The 21559-nt window shown below is 36.6% G+C and overlaps 1 protein-coding gene across 2 annotated transcripts in view; it reads left to right on the top strand.

The window, feature by feature from the left end:
* LOC127430263 (replication protein A 70 kDa DNA-binding subunit-like) overlaps window positions 1-3370 on the top strand; it is a 49768-nt gene extending 46398 nt beyond the window's left edge. For both annotated transcript variants that reach the window (XM_051679957.1, XM_051679958.1), the window contains exon 17: window positions 2738-3370. In XM_051679957.1, the coding sequence (XP_051535917.1) occupies window positions 2738-2842 (105 nt within the window). In that variant the 3' untranslated portion in view covers window positions 2843-3370. The remainder of the gene's footprint in view (window positions 1-2737) is intronic.
* The last annotated feature ends 18189 nt before the right edge of the window (window positions 3371-21559 follow it).

A 21559-nucleotide genomic window follows, 5' to 3' on the forward strand; every position in this document is an offset into this window, starting at 1 on the left:
CTTTTTATAGTAAGTCACTGCTGTACTATATAATAGAATAAAGTGTTTCTTACTAGGGATGCACAAGACTACATATTTCCAAAACTGACTAGTCAGCAAATTGGTCTAAAGGTAGCCCTGTATAATTAGAGTTGGTTTGGGTTTACCCTCCCCAATCAGAAATGTTTCTTAGGGGGGCAAAAAGATGTGTTCTTGCGTTCGAGAAAAAAAAAAAGCTGGATGGAGCACAACGGAATGGAGCCAAATGCAAGGGTCTCTAGACATGTTTTTAAAAGTTGACCATTTTAAACTTGACACATCGTCTTAAAACACAAAGCTCTAGGTGGGATACTGAAAGAACAGTGGCTAAAAACATCTGTTTAAAAGAGCAGTGTTTCAAAGCGGATGAATTTAAAGGCACTATTTATCGGAGTGCGTTTTTTTTGGTGCAAGCTGTCTAACAGCTAAGCACAGCGCTCTGAAAAATGACTCTCATCAGGTTGACCAAATCTTACTTGGATTGATTTGACCAGACCAACTAAAGGTCAGTCAAATACTGTAGTGTAGTTGCGCAAATCGAATAAATTTGTAGCATCACAAAATGGTTATTCACAATTACAGTGAGCTTTAAAATCACAGCAGTGAAAACAGTAGCAAGGTTAATCAACAACTGTATGTTGTGCTGTTGCTGTTCTGTAGTCATACTATGTAGGAATAATATGGTCTTGATGGCTTGGCAGCTCACAGGGAAAGTTCCTACTTTCCTCAGTGTTTTTTAATTTTTATTTATTTATTCAGTGGTAATGTTGCAGTGAATGGAGATATATAAAGTTGTGCCAAGAATATTATGCACGCGTCAATACACAGTCCAAATCTACCATCATTACTGTTGAAGTAAATGGAATGCTGTCTATTTTTATAGCCATTAAATGTTCACTTAATACTACACACTAATTTGTTTGCTATTGAATTGCTGTTCATCTTATTATTGCCCTTACCTTCACATCCTTCTGTTTATTAATGTCTGTACGGGCTGTCTGAAGTAGAAATCCACAAAAATGTTATACAGTAGAAAAGAAACAGGATTGTCATCAAGCCATTACAGGCTTAAGTATGAACTCCTGCCTTCTCAGCACAGTCCAGTGCTCAGAGTAAAAGCAGATGTGGATTTGCATAAAAATGGCTGCCTGGTTTCCTATTTTTGCCCACTTACAAGGTTTCTGAGAAGATATGACCAACATGATTTGACAAATTAAACTTGGGGTGGGGAAGCAAGCAAAAATAAATTGTACCGTGTACATTAATGCACCTACTATAGAAGTCTATGGGGGAAATGCATTGCCCTGGGTTAAATATTCAAATATTTTGAAAGTATAGCCATAAGACTTAACATGAGACTAGAATGATTAAAATTGCTCACTGACCTCTTGTGCAAAGTTTTATCCAGTTTTTAACACCTGTCAAGACCATGTAAAGGCAGTAAACACTATAACTTCACATGATTAACTCCAGGAATCCAGAAAGGGACCATTTACAAATGGAAAATTCCACCTAAAGGAATTATGTTGGTAACTCATAACCAGAGGTTCATCTGATGTCCCACCTGTGAAAGGACAATAGATTCAGTTGGCAAGGAGGCCCCGTCCACTTTAGGCTTCTATTTCTGTCAGTTGGCAGTTTTTTTTTTTTTTTTTTTGGCATTGTTTGAAGCACAAACTACACCACAGCTTTTCGTCATTTGTTTTGTTGTGGTTAAAATAGACAAATTTGTGGGATATTTCTCCCGTTTTTACTAATAGGAATGTATGAGTAACTATGGTAACAAGGCCTCGCTTTCCCCCACGCTAAACCACGCCCCCTGGTATGACATGTTGCCGACTGTATCTATTTAGACTATTTCACAACTGAAGACATTTTTGAATGGAAGACTTAATATTAAGCGCTTTAACAAAAATACATTTCGGCTTTTAAACTTTCAGAAATGCCATGCCACACAGACGTAGACTACATTGTGAGTGCATTACTGTTTTACCGTGATTTTTATTTCCCTTTCTTTTTACAAAGAATGAATGAGTCAGAATTGTCTGTGGTAATCACAAGCATGTCACAAATGCTGTTGATAGAGCTTAACTTGTTTTGCAGCTGGCACCTTCTGTTTAAACCTAATTCTAATTAAACCTAACACCTAATGCCAAAACCAAGTCTTTTGAATGTTGTTTATTTAGTATGTTCCTTTTTAAATGTCCTTTTTTATTTTTGTATCCGATGACCTTTTGATAAGGAGCATCTCATTAAAGCTTATTAATGTTATGTATTTATGGCAGTTTAACACATTTAAACCAGCAGGTTGTCTATCAGTGGGAGTCAATAATCTGCCCTCTCTGTCTCTGTGGCAGTATTGCATTTAAAAATGTTTATCTGCCTTTGAGCACACAATGCCTGCAATTGTGGCAAAATAGTTTTTTTTAGGCTTAACTAATGGAGTTAAGAGTTTCCACAGGGCATGTTAGAAGATATCACTTTTTCAAAATGTGATATCTGTTTAGAGTGCGGTCTATTTACTGCTATTTCTTAGCTCAAACCTGGGACACATCTCTTCTCCTTAGATCATTCCCTGTCTCTGCTTTCTTTATAAATACGAATTGCAGTGGGTTTGAACTTAAAATGGCATAGGATGTTCATATTCAAGAACTGCTTTTGAATGGTTAAAATCTGTGACATGATTTGTACATTTTTTTTTTTTTTTTTGTCTTAATAGGATGAATCTCGCATTAAAGTGACAGTAGTGGAGGCCAAGCCGGTGGACCACAGAGAATACAGCAAGCGGCTGATTATCAAAATAAGGAAAATAGCTGCACAGTAGAAAAAAAGGCCACAGTTATAAAGAACAAATCCCCCAGCCATTGTGTATCACTTGAGTTTGTTACGATATCATGTGCATACTAATTGTACTGCCTATTGATTTGCTTCGATTTTTATTATGATGTTCGTGATAGTCCCTATGGCTATTTTTCCCTTTTTGAATTACTTTGGACATTTAATTCAGAAAAAAACTGTTTCCAAAAACACTGCAGGATCAGTTTAGCTGTTCAGTACTGTTGTCCCTTGGGAGGGCCCAAATTGAATATTCTTTAGAAATTGCTGACATATTTTGTGATTAAGTGAAGGGAGGGGTTTTAGAGAGTGCTTGGACAGTTCAACACACACAGTTCAAAGAGTACAGCCCCTGTCTTAGTGTAAGAATAGCTGGGCTGGACCTGCAGAACCTTGATGAGACCATTCACATTCTCTCATATGCCAAACGTACTTAACAGGCACACACTGTATTTATATTGATATATGCTGAATTTCCGTACTCTTTCTGTTGTGCAAGTAATAAAACTGTTTGTGAACTGAAGTCGTCTTTTGTGGCTTCTTATTTCTGGATTTTCTACTTTGTAAATATGCTTGGGAACCCAGAGGTATCCGAGATAAATACAGTACAGCACTAACACTTAATACAATTAACAGACACCAGATCAAATGTCATAAATGGAATTGTGCTTAAGTCCATTGCTGTATATATATATATTGTATATACAGTTGAAGTCAGAAGTTTACAATTTACATACACCCTAGCCAAATACATTTAAACTCAGTTTTCACAATTCCTTACATTTAATCATAGAAAACATTCCCTGTCTTTGTTCAGTTAGGATCACTATTTTAAGAATGTGACATGTTAGAATAATAGTAGAGAGAATTATTTATTTCAGCTTTTCTTTAATTACATTCCCAGTGTGTCAGAAGTTTACGTACACTTTGTTAGTATTTGGTAGCATTGCCTTTAAATTGTTTAACTTGGGTCAAACATTTTGGGTAGCCTTTCACAAGCTTCTCACAATAAGTTGCTGGAATTTGGGCCCATTTCTCCAGACAGAACTGGTGTAACGGTTTGTAGGCCTCCTTCCTCGCACACACTCAGTTCAGCCCACAAATTTTCTATCGGATTGAGGTCGGGGCTTTGTGATGTCCACTCCGAATACCTTGACTTTTGTCCTTAAGCCATTTTGCCACAACTTTGAAGGGATGCTTGGGGTCATTGTCCATTTGGAAGACCAATTTGCGACTGAGCTTTAACTACCTGACTGATGTCTTGAGATGTTGCTTCAATATAGCCACATAATTTTCCTTCCTCATGATGGCATCTATTTTGTGAAGTGCACCAGTCCCTCCTGCAGCAAAGCACCCCCACAACATGATGCTGCCACCCCCATGCTTCATTGTTGGGATCGCGTTCTTCGGCTTGCACCCTCACCCTTTTTCCTCCAATCATAACGATGGTCATGGCCAAACAGTTCAATTTTTGTTTCATTAGACCAGAGGACATTTCTCCAAAAAGATCTTTGTCCCCATGTGCACTTGCAAACTGTAGTCTGGCTTTTTATGGTGGTTTTGGAGCAGTGGCTTCTTTCTTGCTGAGCAGCCTTTCAGGTTATGATATGGGACTTGTTTTACTGTGGATATAGATACTTGTCTACCTGTTTCCTCCAGCATCTTCACAATGTATTTTGCTGTTGTTCTGGGATTTATTTCCACTTTTCGCACCAAATTACGTTCATCTCTAGGAGACCGAATGTGTTTCCTTCCTGAGTGGTATGATGGCTGCATGGTCCCATGGTGTTTATACTTGCGTACTATTGTTTGTATAGATGAACATTGTACCTTCAGGCATTTGGAAATTGCTCCCAAGGATGAACCAGACTTTTGGAGGTCCACAATTATTTTTCTGGGGTCTTGGCTGATTTCTTTTGATTTTCCCATGATGTCAAGCAAAGAGGCACTGATTTTGAAGGTAGGCCTTAAAATACATCCACAGGTACACCTCCAATCAATACACCTCCTATCAGAGGCTAATTGCTTAAAGGCTTGACATCATTTTCTGGAATTTCCCAAGCTGCTTAAAGGCACAGTTAACGTAGTGTATGTAAACTTCTGACCCACTGGAATTGTGATAGATTGTTTCCCTTTTAATTGACTGTCTGTAAACAATTGTCCAAAGTGGACGTTATAAAAGACTTGCCAAAACTATAGTTTGCTAATATTAAATCTGTGGAGTGCTTAAAAATGAGTTTTAATGACTTCAACCTAAGTGTATGTAAACTTCTGACTTCAACTGGATATACAACCCAAATTCTGAGAAAAAGTATGAAAAATGCTAATAAAAACAAAAATGGAGTGATTTGTAAATGATATTCACCCTTTGCTATATTGAAAGCACTACAACTACACATTGATGTTTTAACCTGTGAATTTTTTTTTTTGTACAGTAATTTCAAATCAGATGATTGCAACACGCTCAAATTTGGGACAGTCAAGTGTTTTCCACTGTGAAACATCACCATTTGTTCTAATAACACTTAAGCATTTGGGCACCGAAGACAAGTTTAAGTTTAGAAAGTGGAATTGTCCCCAATTCATCCATTATATAGGTCTTTAGCTGCACAATTGTACGGGGTCTTCGTTGTCATATGGTGTGCTTCATAAAGTGCCACACATTCTTATTTGGAGACCGGTCAGGACTACAGGCAGGCCAGTCATACTCTCTGCTCACACAGCCATGCACTTGTAATCCGGGCAGTATGTGGTTTGAAGTTGTCCTGTGGAAAATGCAGGGACATCCCTGGAAAAGATGGTGCTGGATGGCAGTATATGCTGCTCCAAAATTAATACATATCTGTCTGCATTCATGGTGTTCTCACAGATGGGCAAGTTACCCATGCCATGGGCACTGACACACCCCTGGCCAATACAGACACTGGCTTTTGGACCTGATGCTGATAACAGCTTGGATAACCCTTTTCCTCTGGCCCGGAGAACACGACAGCTGTGTTTTTCAAAAACTTTTTGAAATGTGGACTCTTCGGACCAAAAAACAGTTCCACTGTTCTACTTTCCATCTAAGATGAGACAGAGACCAGAGAAGTCAGCAGAATTTCTGGACAGTGTTGATGTAGGGCTTCTGCTTTGCACAGTAAAGTTTTAACTTGTATCTGTGGATGCAGCGGCGAGTGGTGTTGACTAACAAAGGTTTAGTAAAGTTATCCCAAGCCCATGTTCATGATATCCATTACAGATGAATGACGTTTTTTAAGACTGTGATGTCTGAGGGATCAGAGATCACGTGCATTCAGAAGAGGTTTTCATCTTGCACTTGACGCACTGAGATTTGACCATATTCCTTGAATCTTTTAACTATATTGTGCACTGTAGAGGGTGAAATGCCCCAAATCCTTCCAATTTGTATTTGGGGAACATTGTTCTCAAAATGCTGGATTATTTGCTGAAGCATCTTTTTAGGATTATCTGGTTTACAATGGAAGTGAATGGGGCCAATCCGTAAACATTAAAATACTGTTTCAAAAGTATAGCCACAAGACAATATGAGTGTTAACGATTTCAGTTTGATAAAATCACTTACTAACCTTTAAGTGTAAAGTGATATCCAGTTTTACAACTTCATTGCCATGATGGGTAACACCGTAAACCATTACTACCGTGAAAACGACATTACACACAACTTTACAGCTCAAATAATACACAAGTTGTAACAGAAGAATTAATGTGATTGCTTTTATAAAATGATAAGCTTCACATTTATGCCTTTAAACCCTCCATAAATTGTCCCCAGTGCCTCACTGTAACCTAGGGTTTTGCTAATTTTAAGAAAGCAAGTCAAAATTATTTTTGTGATAATCAACATTATGCAACAGATGCTATTGACTGTGCTTAACTTGCATTTAACCAAGAATATTCCTTTAACTTGGGCCAGTATTCAACCACCCATAATCCTGCTAGAACCCCACATTTAAAAATGTCAGATTCTGGATTAATGTTCATAGTACATTACAGGTATTATTAGATTGTTGCAACTGTTGTAATATAAAGTGTAATATTTCATCCATGCCTTCTTATAAAGTGGTGTTTAGTTTGGTGTGCAAGTTTGGCTGCTATTCAGTCGTATTTTTTGTGTGAATCGGAAGTTATGTTTGAAGTTGGTGTCATGGTGTATTGCTTGAAGTTTCTCACACAGTCCTAGTGTGGCTCTCTAGGCTTTCTGAGGAGAGCATCAGTGAGACTGTTGTTCTTTTCTGAGACCCATTATGTCTCCTGAATAGTAAATCTCCTATTCCATGAGAGCACATCTCTATAAAATCCCCAGTTCACTTAAAACTGCTCTTTTCGCTCCATAGCCGTCTAAAAATAACCTCTACTGGTAAAATCCCTAAGTAGCAAACACATAAAAAAAAATTAACATTGTTCGCACACATCAGACATACTTTGTTATACATGAAGGCCAAACAGCCCGTTTTCCTTTTATCCTGTTCTTCTTTCTCCCTCACCCCACCTTGGCACATCCTTCATGTTTTCCTCCCAGCCCGATTTGTCATTTGCAATGGTGGTATTACTTATTTTCTCTCTTTCTCTGCAGGTCATGCAGTAAACTGCAGTGCTAGTTGAGGGAATATGTTTATGAATACTAAAGCCTGCTGGTTTTCATGCCCGTCAGTCACTCATAATCACGGAAACAGGCTCGGTGCTCTGTGAGGGAGTGAGCCTCGTGGACCCTCAGCTCTAAATTTAGAGAGAAGCACTTCTAGCCCATATATAAAGTTGGACTGACATGAAAGAGCTTCTATCCTCTTCTCTTGCTGCTTCATATTAAAGGGATAGTTCACCCAAAAATGAAATTTCTCTCATTTACTCACCCTCATACCATCCCAGATGTGTATGACTTTCTTTCCTCTGCAGAACTCAATTATATTTTAGAAGAATATTGAGAAGGGGTTCAATCTAAACTGGCTGGCAGAAGCTGCCACTGGTGGATCACCTGACCTGCCACCAACCACTGGCAGATGGAGTGATGGCAGTGACAACTCTCAAGACCTGCCAGTCCGTACTGATAGGCAGCCCTCTAGTGGCAGTTCACGTGATCAGCCACTTAGGAAAATATCAGGAACCATTGACAACTGTCAGGTTTATGAGGATTTTTTTATTTCTTAAATCTATTTACAAAGCAACAAATTTTGCTCACTTCCTTCTACTGTCAATCATTTATTCTCATGGATCTAATCTTATGCATTAATGCTGTTTTACAGAACTTGCCATTAAAGCTGTCAAATTACACAGCCGCTATTATGTTAAAGAGCTCCAATTTTTGCATTCCTTCTACTCTCACTACAAGGAATTACATTAATTTAATCTTATGGATCAGTTCATGAAAGTCTTTTTTATGGAATTTACTTGCCATAAGAGCTGTCTAATAACGGTGATCTCAACTGGTAAACAGACGCATGCACTTGTCGGTAAGTTCAGTCAGCCGCTATTATGTATATTAACCCAGATTTTTGCAATATTCCTTCCATTATCACTCCCAAATAATAACATTAATTACTTCTTATGGATCTATTCTTCTGCATTAAAGCTGTTTTGTCTGTATTTATTTGCCATTAAAGCTGTCTAATGACTGTGATCCTAACTGGTAGAAAATTCCGCTCGTACTGGTTAGTCAGTTCAGCTCGCCAGTTGCATTTAATTTTTGCAATATTCCTTCTATTATCACTCCCCAAAGAATAACATTAATTACTTCTTATGGATCTACTCTTATGCATTCAATTATCATGGTCACATTGTATACTACTGCATAAATTTTAAGATTCTCAACGTAAATTTTATTAACTGTATTGATCACGTGAACTGCCACCAATCACTAGGTGTGTTCGACTTGAACTGCATTTCTATTTACCAATTGGCAAGATTTGCCGTTTGCAGTCGGGGGAGTTGAAAATTGAGCAACAAAGCAGGACACTTTGCTCTTCCCATCGTTTGCTGAACCTACATCAGTCACAGAAGATCACGTAATGTTTGCAGACGAAATGGGATTCAGATAGACAGATGCTTGAATTTTACACAAAATAATCAAACATTATTCATTGGAAATGTTTATTTGCTGCTTAATACAGTGCCTATTTGGTGTGCAAGAAGAAAGTACAATAAAAGCCTGTATTATTTTAATACCAATAAAGGAGTCAGTATATGTAATCATTTTGAATGATTTAATAAACATGATGTGCGGTTATGAAAGTTGTGAGAGTTTTTGCCGAACTGGAGGTGTCAGAATAAACACCATGCGCACAACAAGCGCACAAAGAAGGTGAATCGCCAAAAACACAAGAAGAATGTGAAAGTGATCTGTTTTTCACCCACACCTATCGCTTATGAAGATATTGATTTAACCACTAGAGTCTTCTGGATTACTTATACAGTTGTGCTCAAAAGTTTGCATACCCTTGGAGAATTGGTAATATATGTACCATTTTTAAAGAAAACATGAGTGAGCAGGCAAAACACATTTCTTTTATTTCTTATGGGATTCATATTCAACTGTAGGTTATAACAGAATGGCACAATCATAAAACAAAACATGGCAACAAAGAAAAAAATGAAATGACCCCTGTTCAGACGTCTGCATACCCTTAGTTCTTAATACTGTGTATTGGCCCCTTTAGCATCAATGACAGCGTGCAGTCTTTTGTAATAGTTGTCTATGAAGCCCCATATTCTTGCAGGTGGTATAGCTGCCCATTTGTCTTGGCAAAATGCTTCCAGGTCATGCAAAGTCTTTGGTCATCTTGCATGAACCGCACGTTTGAGATCTCCCCAGAGTGGCTCGATGATATTAAGGTCAGGAGACTGTGATGGCCACTCCAGAACCTTCACCTTTTTCTGCTGTAACCACTGGAGGGTCAACTTGGCCTTGTGCTTAGGGTCATTGTCGTGCTGGAAAGTCCAAGAGCATCCCATGCGCAGCTTTCGTGCAGAAGATTGCAAATTGTCTGCCAGTATTTTCTGATAACATGCTGCATTCATCTTGCCATCAATTTTCACAAGATTCCCCGTGCCTTTAGAGCTCACACACCCCCAAAACATCAGTGAGCCACCACCATGCTTCACAGTGGGGATGGTATTCTTTTCACTATAGGCATTGTTGACCCCTCTCCAAACATAGCGCTTATGGTTGTGACCATAAAGCTCTATTTTGGTCTCGTCACTCCAAATTACAGTGTGCCAGAAGCCGTGAGGCTTGTCAAGGTGTTTTTTTGTGGCATTGGCGCAGTAAAGGCTTCTTTCTGGCAACTCGACCATGCAGCTCATTTTTGTTCTAGTATCGTCTTATTGTGCTCCTTGAAACAATCACACCGTCTTTTTCCAGAGCAGCCTGTATTTCTCCTGAGGTTACCTGTGGGTTTTTCTTTGTACCCTGAACAATTGTTCTGGCAGTTGTGGCTGAAATCTTTCTTGGTCTACCTGACCTTGGCTTGGTATCAATCGATCCCCGAATTTTCCACTTCTTAATAAGTGATTGTACAGTATTGACTGGCATTTTCAAGGCTTTGGATATCTTTTTATATCCTTTTCCATCTTTATAAAGTTCCATTACCTTGTTACGCAGGTCTTTTGACAGTTCTTTTCTGCTCCCCATAGCTCAGTATCTAGCATGCTCAGTGCATCCACATGAGAGCTAACAAACTCATTGACTATTTATACACAGACACTAATTGCAATTTAAAAAGCCACAGGTGTGGGAAATTAACCTTTAATTGCCATTTAAACCTGTGTGTGTCACCTTGTGTGTCTGTAACAAGGCCAAACATTCAAGGGTATGTAAACTTTTGATCAGGGCCATTTGGGTGATTTCTGTTATCATTATGATTTAAAAAGGAGCCAAACAACTATGTGATAATAAATGGCTTCATATGATCACTATCCTTAAATAAAAGATAGTTTTGCATGATCAGTCATATTTTCAAAATCAATGCCAAAATGTCACAATTTCTGCCAGGGTATGCAAACTTTTGAGCACAACCGTATGCTGACTTATGCGATTTTTGGAGCTTAAAAATTTTGGCACTCATTCACTTGCATTGCATGGACCTACAGAGCTGATAAATTGTTCTAAAAATCTTCGTTTGTGTTCAGCAGATGAAAGAAAGTCATACACATCTGGGATGGCATGAGGGTGAGTAAATGATCAGAGAAATTTCATTTTTGGGTGAACTATCCCTTTAATGCACCTTTGTTTTGGTTATGCATATGGACATAATGAGTGATATGTATTTTGTATAAGCCTGTATAAGTTCAGTCTCGGAATGGAGGCGAAAAAAAAGTTAATTTTGAGAATTAAATTCCCACTTGACTAGATATCTTGCATGAGGTTCACCCAAACAGTGTTTTAATACTGTCAAAAGAATGTGACATCTTACTAATACACTGTTAATCAGTGCAGGCTGTAATTTTGGGGGAAAAAAGATTATGCTTTTAGGGATATTTAATTAACTCAAATTTGTGTACAAGCAACATGAAACAATATTTTAAAGTGAAAACCTTGTTTAAAGATGCACTAAGGTATTTGTCCTCTTAAACATAATGACAGTGGCCTCTAGGACTTCAAACTGACATCTATCTGCAAGAGCAAAAGTTTCAGTTAGTGATGAAGACATACTTTAAGTGTAAGCAATTTTTGTCACCCATGATTAATTATTTTGCTAAGAAAAGTATCTGATACTAAGGGGATTACTGAGATAAAGTGACTAATATCAGTACCTTTCAAGGCAAGTCAGTCCACTTTGCTGCCATCTTGGAAGTCTTCTGGGCAACTGTTTTCTATGGAGACAAGCGGCATAAAGCTCCATAGCTCCCATTCTTATATAGGCTCCATATACTTGGATGGGGAAAGACTGAAATCTCCAAAACGGTTAGTCAAGATAATGATCAAAGAACATATTTCAAATCAGCAGTAAATACTGACAACAGTGGCTTCATAAATGGTGCTTCTTTAGCTCTGGTCATACTAAAAAAAATGCAAGTTGACTGACAGGCCATGTCTGTATGCAAAAATTGATTGGCTCTTTTACCTGGAAGACGGGACTTCATGCTCTTCATATGCCATTTTTGCCGTTCCAATTTCTCCCATTCATTTTACTACCAGTGCTCCACCTTGGACTAAATAGTCTTTGCTAATATTTAGTAGGTGATGTGATCTTTGGGTGAACTATTCTTTTAGTGGGAAAGATTTAGAGCACCATCTGGCAGCAGTCTCTTTATAGGGAATACAGAATTTCAAACCCTTTGAATATTTTTTTTTTTCACCCAATTGCGTCATTATATTGTTCTATTTTTATTCTCTTGTTAGACTTCTCTTGACGAAGCCAAATGGATAAAAGGTTTGTCAAATGCACTTTTAAACATCTTGAAAAGTGTAATAAATCAGTTAAAGTGATAATAACATACGTTTCTGCCAGAGCAGGGAAAATCATCTCAGATGCCTTTGAGAGAAAGAGATGCATTCTGTTAATACCAACACTAGGAAGGGGCTCTTGGCAGGTCTCAGAGCAGCAGATAAAGGAAGATGTGTATGGTAATGAAGATACCAGTTTGCTCGGTTGTTTCTCTGGAGTTTGGTCTGTGCAGGAGTTATGGTCTGCATTGCACTGAGGCCTTCCGTCCTTATTAAGACCTCAAACATTGATTTGGCTCAGGGGAGCGATGAATATTATCTTGTGGGCTTGCACTGGTCTACCCCTGCTTATTGTGACAAGGCTGAGGAGTACAGATAGTGTGCAGAGTGATCTCATTCCATCAAATAAAGTTAAGGCAAACTTCTGCACCAAACATTAAACTTTAAATGTATTAAACTCCTACTGAAACCTAGTTGAAAGTTCTTCAGCTGAAATCGGTCTGTGCTTATTTTAACTACTGCCCACAGTGGCCGAAGCTATGGCCTGTACTATGAAGCCAGTTTCGGTGGCTAGCCAGGAAAGTTTTAGTTTAGTTTGCCTCAACCCTGGTTTTTAGGTACCATGAAAGTTGGTCAGCTTTTAGCAGTGTTCATCGGCAAAGCAACTTACATTACACGGCTAACCTGCTCCGTAGCAGATTTCGTTCTGGATTACAGATCGCTAACAGATGCTGAATCAATCAGCTGTGAGTAAAATGACATCTAAAAAGCAATCAAGTCACTCCACCATGTCTCTTAAAGCACACTTTACAAATAAAATCTTAGAAATCCACAAAATCGACTCTTCATTCACTCTTTAAAATAACTAACATTTTTATTGGATTAGTTGTATCAATTATATAATTTATTAATGGATGCATTTCCTTTTTTATTTCTTTTACTTTAACTTCTGTTAATAAATATCTTCTTACCTGTAAATAATTTAAAAAAAATGTGAATCTGGGAGCTCATTCTTTTTTGCTAGGTTTGAAAAGGTATCCAGTGAACAGTTGGTTTTCAGACCTCTATCTGCCCAAAACTTAAATGTATTATCTAATCTATTTGGCATGAAATCAGGATCTTTAGGAATTTCTAGTAAATTAACTATATCTTTCTTAATTTTAATATTTTTATTTTTTTCTAACCAAAATAACTAAAAGTACTATTAATACAGATATTATCTATTGATCTAAATTTGTTGCTTTGTTTGGGTAGGAACAAGGATATACTAATAGGTTCCCCCATTTGATACATTTCCATACTTTAACTTCTGTTAATAAATATCTTCTTACCTGTAAATAATTAAAAAATTGTGAATTTGGAAGTTCCTCCATTTGATAAATTTCCTCCTTCCTCCATTTCACTTTAGATTCTTCATTCATCCAAATTAATATAGGCTGAATTTGGGCAGCATTATAATAATTTATTACATTTGGTAATTCTAGTCCTCCAAGCCTTTTGATAACTTAAGAATTTTAAGATTAATTCTAGGTTTCTTATTATCCCATATATATTTATAAAGTTGTTTATTCCACTGTATAAAAACACTTTTTGATATACTAACTGGTATATTTTGAAAAAAGAAAATAAACTTATTCATCTTTATAGTCTCTATTCATTTTGTAATCAATAGTAGCCTGTCTTTGTTTGTAATAGTTTTGAATGATAACGTTTTCAATTCAAATTGAAAGTTTTATATATATATATATATATATATATATATATATATATATATATATATATATATATATATATATAAAAGCTTTTGAAATGAATAAGCCTGTGTGTTCTTGAAACACATTTACACAACAAGAAGAAACAGCAGTTTCTACAAGAGCTCAAGAGGACTGCTGCACAGAAATTCTTAATGTGATAAAAAAAAAAAAAAAAAAATGAAAAAAAAGAAATAAAAAAAAACAGCAGGTATATCATTGCGTAAGTGAATTCATATAGGCTTACAACAAGAACACACAGGCTTATTAATTTCAAAAGCTTATTTTTATTTATTTATTTTTAAATATAAAAGCTTTTAATTTGAATTGAAAACGTTATCATTCAAAACTATTACAAATATATATAGGCTACTATTGATTACAAAATGAACAGAGACTATAAAGATGAATATTTTCCCTAAGTTTATTTTCCTTTTTCAAAATATACCAGTTAGTATATCAAAAAGTTTTTTTATACAGTGGAATAAACAACTTTGTAAATATATATGGGATAATAGGAAACCTAGAATTAGTCTTACAATTCTTAAGTTGTTAAGAAGGCTTGGAGGACTAGAATTCCCAAATTTAATAAATTATTATAATGCTGCCCAAATTCAACCTATATTAATTTGGATGAATGAAGAATCTAAAGTGAAATGGAGGAAGAAGGAAATTTATCAAGTGGAGGAACTTCCAAATTCACAATTTTTTTATTATTTACAGGTAAGAAGATTATTTATTAACAGAAGTTAAAGTAAAAGAAATAAAAAAGGAAATGCATCCATTAATAAATTATATAATTGATACAATACAACAAATCCAATAAAAATGTTAGTAATTTTAAAGAGTGCACTTGAAAGAGATATACAGGACACTCTGAATAAAATTATGTGTAGGTGGGAGGATGAATTAAAAATAAAAATTAGTCAGCAAGTCTGGGAAGAAATGTCATATAATACATTCCATACTACTCAATCCAGTGTTTGGAGGGAATATGCTTGGAAGATACAAATGAGATTTTTGTTATTTTGTATAACACCTGTTATTCAAAGTAAATACAATAGCATGGTAAAAGGGGTTTGTTGGAGAAATTGTGGAGAAAAAAAAAAAAGGCTCATTACAGTCAAATTCTATACCAGTGCTCTAAATTGACAACTTATTGGAATGAAGTGATTAGACAGGTTAATTTAATATTTAACTGCACAATAGAAATACATCCAGAAACCCTTATTTTGGGTAAAATGCCACTGTCCTTAATAAATAAAACTGAACAAAATATATTTAGGGTAATCAGAATAGCAGCTTTGGCATGCAATAATAAGACGTATTTGTTCTTTTTATAAAAGACGTATTTTGTGTACTACTTATATTGCTTATTGCTTATATTATTATAACCAAGTAAAATACTGTATGTTCATCTCGAATCCATGAAAGAAAGAACGGGTCTGGATTGCATTCACACCTTTCCATAGCAATCTTGAGCTTTTAATATTTTAAAAATGATTATTGTTTTGCAGGTATCATATTAATCCATCTTACTGTCTGATTTATAGATAACCTAATATATTATGTTTATATTTTCAAAGATATTTTTTGCTAAAAAAGGCTAAAGAGGGTAAATGAAAAGCAAATCAATTTTCAATAAAATACAACACTCTATCTGCTGAAAATCTACATTTAGACTGTCAAATAAATAATTTATCATGAATATCCAAATTTTGTGGATTTTATTTGTAAAGTGTGCTTTAAGAGACATGGTGGAGTGACTTTAGAGATGTCATTTTACTCATAGCTGATTGGTTCAGCATCTGTTAGTGATCTGTAATCCAGAACAAATCCTGCAACGCACCAGGTTAGCCGTGTAACTTAAGTTGCTTTGGCGATGAACACCGCTAAAAGTCGACCAACTTTCATGGTACCAAAAAACCTGGGGTTGATGCAAACTAAACTAAAACTTACCAGGCTAGCCACAGAAACCAGTTTCATGGTACAGGCGACAGCCAGACATTCTGCTGAGTCTATGAGTAAGTTAGTTACACAGTCCCCATTGTCTTGTCCTTTAAATTTGATTGTAAAAATTGCACTGACAATTATGTGGTTGGCAAGTGGAAAGCTGATACTTTTAATAATTGTTGAGATAAAATTAAACCAGTCTATGTATCCTGTGAGAAAGTGTCTGAGATTGAATTTGTAGATACAAGTGACATTGTGACTCCTCTCCTGTTCTCCTCTGTAATTGGATTAGGCTTTAGATAGTGTTTTTGTTTTCTGTTGTCAGCCACAGGATTACTAAGATGTCTTCCTTCATGCCAATAAATAATACATCTTGGCAATGATAGGGGTGAGTGTTGTTATTTTGCTGTGCTGCGTCTATATCTGTCAGACAGGAGCTTTTTATTTTACTCCAAATGTGGATCATTCCTTTTATTCAGCTTCAGTCTGTTAATCCTTGTCAGTCTGTGAAAACAGATAAATAGAATTTCTGAGAAAATCCTAACCCATCCCAGTGACCCTCATGACAATAATTTGTATGTGGATGGAATTTTGAAGCAGCTTCAAAAACACAGTGTTAACAAAAACAGTATTCTGATGTACTGCAATGTATTTGAAATTCTCCTCAACCCTTACAGATGTTTTCATGATTCATGTGTTTCTATTTGAGCATAAACTGCTAAAAACATTCACACAGTCTTTGTCAAGTAGACATGGTCTTTTAGACAAATTAAGTAGTCTGTTAATCTTAAATAGCCCAAGGAGTTCTAAAATACCAGAAAGCTAACCATTAGCATTCCCAGTAATTTCAATGGCATCTGCGTGACTAGCGCAGGGTTCCCCGGAAGTACACGGAATGTAGGCCGTCATCTTTGCTCATGGGTGCTCAGTTCTGCGATCTGGTATTATGTGACCAATCACTCGTCAGTGTCAAAAGATATGACGTGAGTCCCGAATCGCATGCTTCTGCACTATTCTACACCGTTCAAATCGCATGCTTCTGCACTATTCTACACCGTTCAAATCGCATGCTTCTGCACTATTCTACACCGTTCAAATCGCACGCTTCTGCACTATTCTACACCGTTCAAATCGCACGCTTCTGCACTATTCTACACCGTTTGATAGAGTAAGAAGTGCAAGTAATGTTTAGACTGAAAATGCAACAAAAAGAAGTGTACTACAAATACCTATGGATCATTACTTCTGGTCTAGATGGTGTATTTGATGAGTGTGGAATGTTAGACACTTCATGCACTCAAAGGTTGCGGCTTGCCCCACGTAGCGGAAGGGGTGGAGCTACCTGGCTGAGATGCTGGCCTGACAAAACGATTGCAATTAATAGTGACTAGCAATACTTCTGTAAAGACAGTACCTTACAAATGTAAGTTAAATGCTTCACCGTGACCTCACACTGTGTGAATATGTACATTATTTGTGATAAAAATGTTGAAGAATGTTTGGCTAACATGCTAAAGCTAGTGGCAATGCATCAAATATGTTTGAAATGCCACTTCCGTCAGCTGAAAAATGGTGAATGCTTCCTTATAGTAAAAAAAAAAAATTTAGTAACTATTTAACACTATTAAATAGTGTTGAATTTGGGACGATACTACACTTTGAAAATTCACATACATGGCTGAGTGCATAGTGTATATTGAAAGTACATAGTGTATGGTGCGTCATGTGGAACACAGCTCTACAAAAATACAAGTCCATTTTACACTTTAAAGAGCCACTGATAAACAATCTGTCACTGAAAAAGGATGTACTATAATGCTATGAAATAATTGCAAGTTTCTTGGAAAAACATTTATTTGTTCAGAAAACACTGCCAATTTTAAATTGCCGCTAATGGAGAAACATGCTTTTTGCCATCATAGGGTGTAGTTCTAGCATCTACCAGCAGGGACTAATTCCTGACCCCTTGGATAAACCCAGCAAATACAGAATGTTCCCCTAATGTTAGTGTATGGTTGCCATTTGGTTAATTTTTTAGAACTGCTTCCTAACGTCCTAGTAATGTTATTTAATAGGTTTTGTGGTTCTATAACATAGAACGTCCTAGAACGTTGCAGGGAGGTTTTTGTGTGGCAGCCAACAAGAACTTACAGAAGGATGTCTAGTACTTATTTTTAGGTTTTATTTTATAACCAAGAGCTAACATTCCCAGAATGTTCAAGGAACCAGAAATCAGTTATTGGTTAGACAACAAACTGGGCTACTGAAAAGGCCATAAATTCAGAAAGAAGAGAATGCAATCAAAGTATATATAGTACGTGCTATCATACAATAATAAAAGTGTATGGATTTCAAACAAAAAAGGCTTCACAGACTTAGCACGATGACATATTGTAACAAAGGTTCAGGTTGGGCAAATATAGGAGGAAGCGGGAAACGGTTTCCACAGTTCACGTGAGTCCGTTTTATTCACAAATAACCAGCAATCGCTGTACAGCTTCACTCAAAACATAAGACGGCTTTTCAGCGTCACTCAAATAAACAATCCGCTCTTCAGCTTCACACAACACAAGACTCTCTCTCAGGGGCCAGACATGAAGACTCTAGTCTGTCTGTCTCTCTCCTCTCTCTGTGAACTGGCTATCTTTTTATCTCCCCCGACTCTCACTGTGAACACAGAGATGGTCACAATTCATCTCAGGTAGATGTCCTTACCGCTTTCTCTCTCCCCAGACGGGCGCTCGAACACGCCTTCACCTCCACACATATGCTCTACAGCCTTAAAGTTTTGCTGGACTATTAATATGCATATATCACTGTAATGCATAGATGAGGAGACTACAGCGAGCAATTTAAAGTGTGTCATTGTAATGAATTAATATTTAATAAATGCTAAATGGTTACAAAATGATCTAACAGGACAGAGTTTGAGTTATGAGATATAGAGAGCTCGAGACAGATAATTTTCTTCTGGTCCTCCAGCACTGGAACATGTGAATCAGCTATTCAGAATTTAAATTACAATTCAGTAAACCGAGCTAAACCATAATGTTCCAAACTGAGATGAATAGATAGTATAGAGCAGTCTACAAATAGGAGACTAATAGAGCCATTATGATGAAACACCATATCCCTAATATTTATTGTGACCAAAGAATGTGGATTGATTTCCTCAGGATTTTTGTTAAGAGGTTTGTGTTTCTTTGCACGAAGCAGGTGAAGGGTTTGGAAGTGGGATTTTCAAGATGCACGATAAATCATGAAAGAAACATAATACAAAGGCAGAACATCAAAGGTCCGTCACATCGCTGCCGTGTCTGCGCTTCATAACATTCTCCTTTAAACCCAACTTTGAAGTTGCATTGCCCAAGTTTTGGTAATCTCACAAAAATTCCTTTGATAATTCTAGCTATTGCTTTGTATATGCAGATGTTGTAGATGCAGTCTGTGTTTTGCTTTATTTAAATTAACCGAGCTTGTTTTGTCGAGGATGTTGAATGAAATGCTAAATATCCTTGTACAATATCAATGGTACTTCTGAAACTTCCAGGAACATAGTCATTGTTGTTCAAAGTTAATTTTTTTTTTTTTGCTGGCGGCACTAGAAAGACAATATTAGCATGGAAGGTCTTTGGCTGTGTGTGATAGGAACACTACACTGTCAGGCTGTGTAATTGAAATAGCATAGCAGATTGACTCAGTTTATTTTTTCTCTTCCCCTATATTGTATTCTTGTACTCTTATATACACTGGCAGCAAAAAGTTTGGAATAATGTACAGATTTTGCTCTTATGGAAAGAAATTGGTACTTTTATTCACCAAAGTGGCATTTAACTGATCACAATGTATAGTCAGGACATTAATAACGTGAACAATTACTATTACAATAAAAAAAAAAAAAAAAAAAACAACTTCTTAAACTACTTCATAGTTCTCATCAAAAAAATCCTCCACGTGCAGCAATGACAGCTTTGCAGATCTTTGGCATTCTAGCTGTCAGTTTGTCCAGATACTCAGGTGACATTTCACTCCACGCTTCCTGTAGCACTTGCCATAGATGTGGCTGTCTTGTCGGGCACTTCTCACGTACCTTACAGTCTAGCTGATCCCACAAAAGCTCAATGGCTCATAAAAAAAGCTCATAACACTCTTTTCCAATTATCTGTTGTCCAATGTTTGTGTTTCTTTGCCCACTCTAACCTTTTCTTTTTGTTTTTCTGTTTTAAAAGTGGCTTTTTCTTTGCAATTCTTCCCATAAGGCCTGCACCCGAGTCTTCTCTTTACTGTTGTACATGAATCTGGTGTTGAGTGGGTAGAATTCAATGAAGCTGTCAGCTGAGGACATGTGAGGCATCTATTTCTCAAACTAGAGTCTCTTATGTACTTATCCTTTTGTTTAGTTGTACATCTGGCCTTCCACATCTCTTTCTGTCCTTGTTAGAGCCGGTTGTCCTTGGACTTTGAAGACTGTAGTGTACACCTTTGTATGAAATCTTCAGTTTTTTGGCTATTTCAAGCATTGTATAGCCTTCATTTCTCAAAACAATGATTGACTGACGAGTTTCTAGAGAAAGCCGTTTCTTTTTTTTGCCATTTTTGACCTAATATTGACCTTAAGACATGCCAGTCTATTGCATACTGTGGCAACTCAAAAACACACAAAGACAATGTTAAGCTTCATTTAACAAACCAAATAGCTTTCAGCAGTGTTTGATATAATGGCAAGTGATTTTCTAGTACCAAATTAGCAATTTAGCATGATTACTCAAGGATAAGGTGTTGGAGTGATGGCTAATGGAAATGTGTCTAGATTTGATAAAAAATGACTTCTTTCAATTAGTGATGGTGCTGTTTTTTTTACATCAGTAATGTCCTGACTATACTTTGTGATCAGCTGAATGCCACTTTGGTGAATTAAAGTACCAATTTCCTTTTTTCAATTATTCCAAACTTTTAACCGCCTGTGTGTGTGTGTGTGTGTATATATATATATACACACACACAAACACACACACACACACACACACACACACACACACACACTACTGTGCATACAGGTGCATCTCAATAAATTAGAATGTAGAATTTTTTGAGATAGTGAATTGGTGGGTTTTTGTTAAATGTGAGCCAAAATCATCACAATTAAAAGAACCAAAGACTTAAACTACTTCAGTCTGTGTGCATTGAATTTATTTAATACACGAGTTTCACAATTTGAGTTGAATTACTGAAATAAATGAACTTTTCCACGACATTCTAATTTATTGAGATGCACCTGTAAGTGTTAGGCACAAGATGTTTCACAAAAACATTTGTCTTAAGATGGTTATTTATATCTTCAGCTATAGTGTGTCAATATGAAATATACATTTTAGACTCCCAAACATTTTTGCTTTTGCAAATATAATAGAACAGAAAAGAAGAACAGGGAACACTGCAACAGATGGCATGGTCCCCACAAAGCCCCCACTGAACATCGAGTCAGTCTGGGATTACATGAAGAGATGGAAGAAATGGAGAGAGCCTAAATTGAAAAACTGTGGCGAATTCTCCAAGAAGCTTGGAACATCCTAGCTGCCAACTACCAAGAAAAACTGTG

Source organism: Myxocyprinus asiaticus, chromosome 39 (genome assembly GCF_019703515.2).
Source record: "Myxocyprinus asiaticus isolate MX2 ecotype Aquarium Trade chromosome 39, UBuf_Myxa_2, whole genome shotgun sequence".
In the NCBI taxonomy this organism is placed as follows: Eukaryota; Metazoa; Chordata; class Actinopteri; order Cypriniformes; family Catostomidae; genus Myxocyprinus; species Myxocyprinus asiaticus.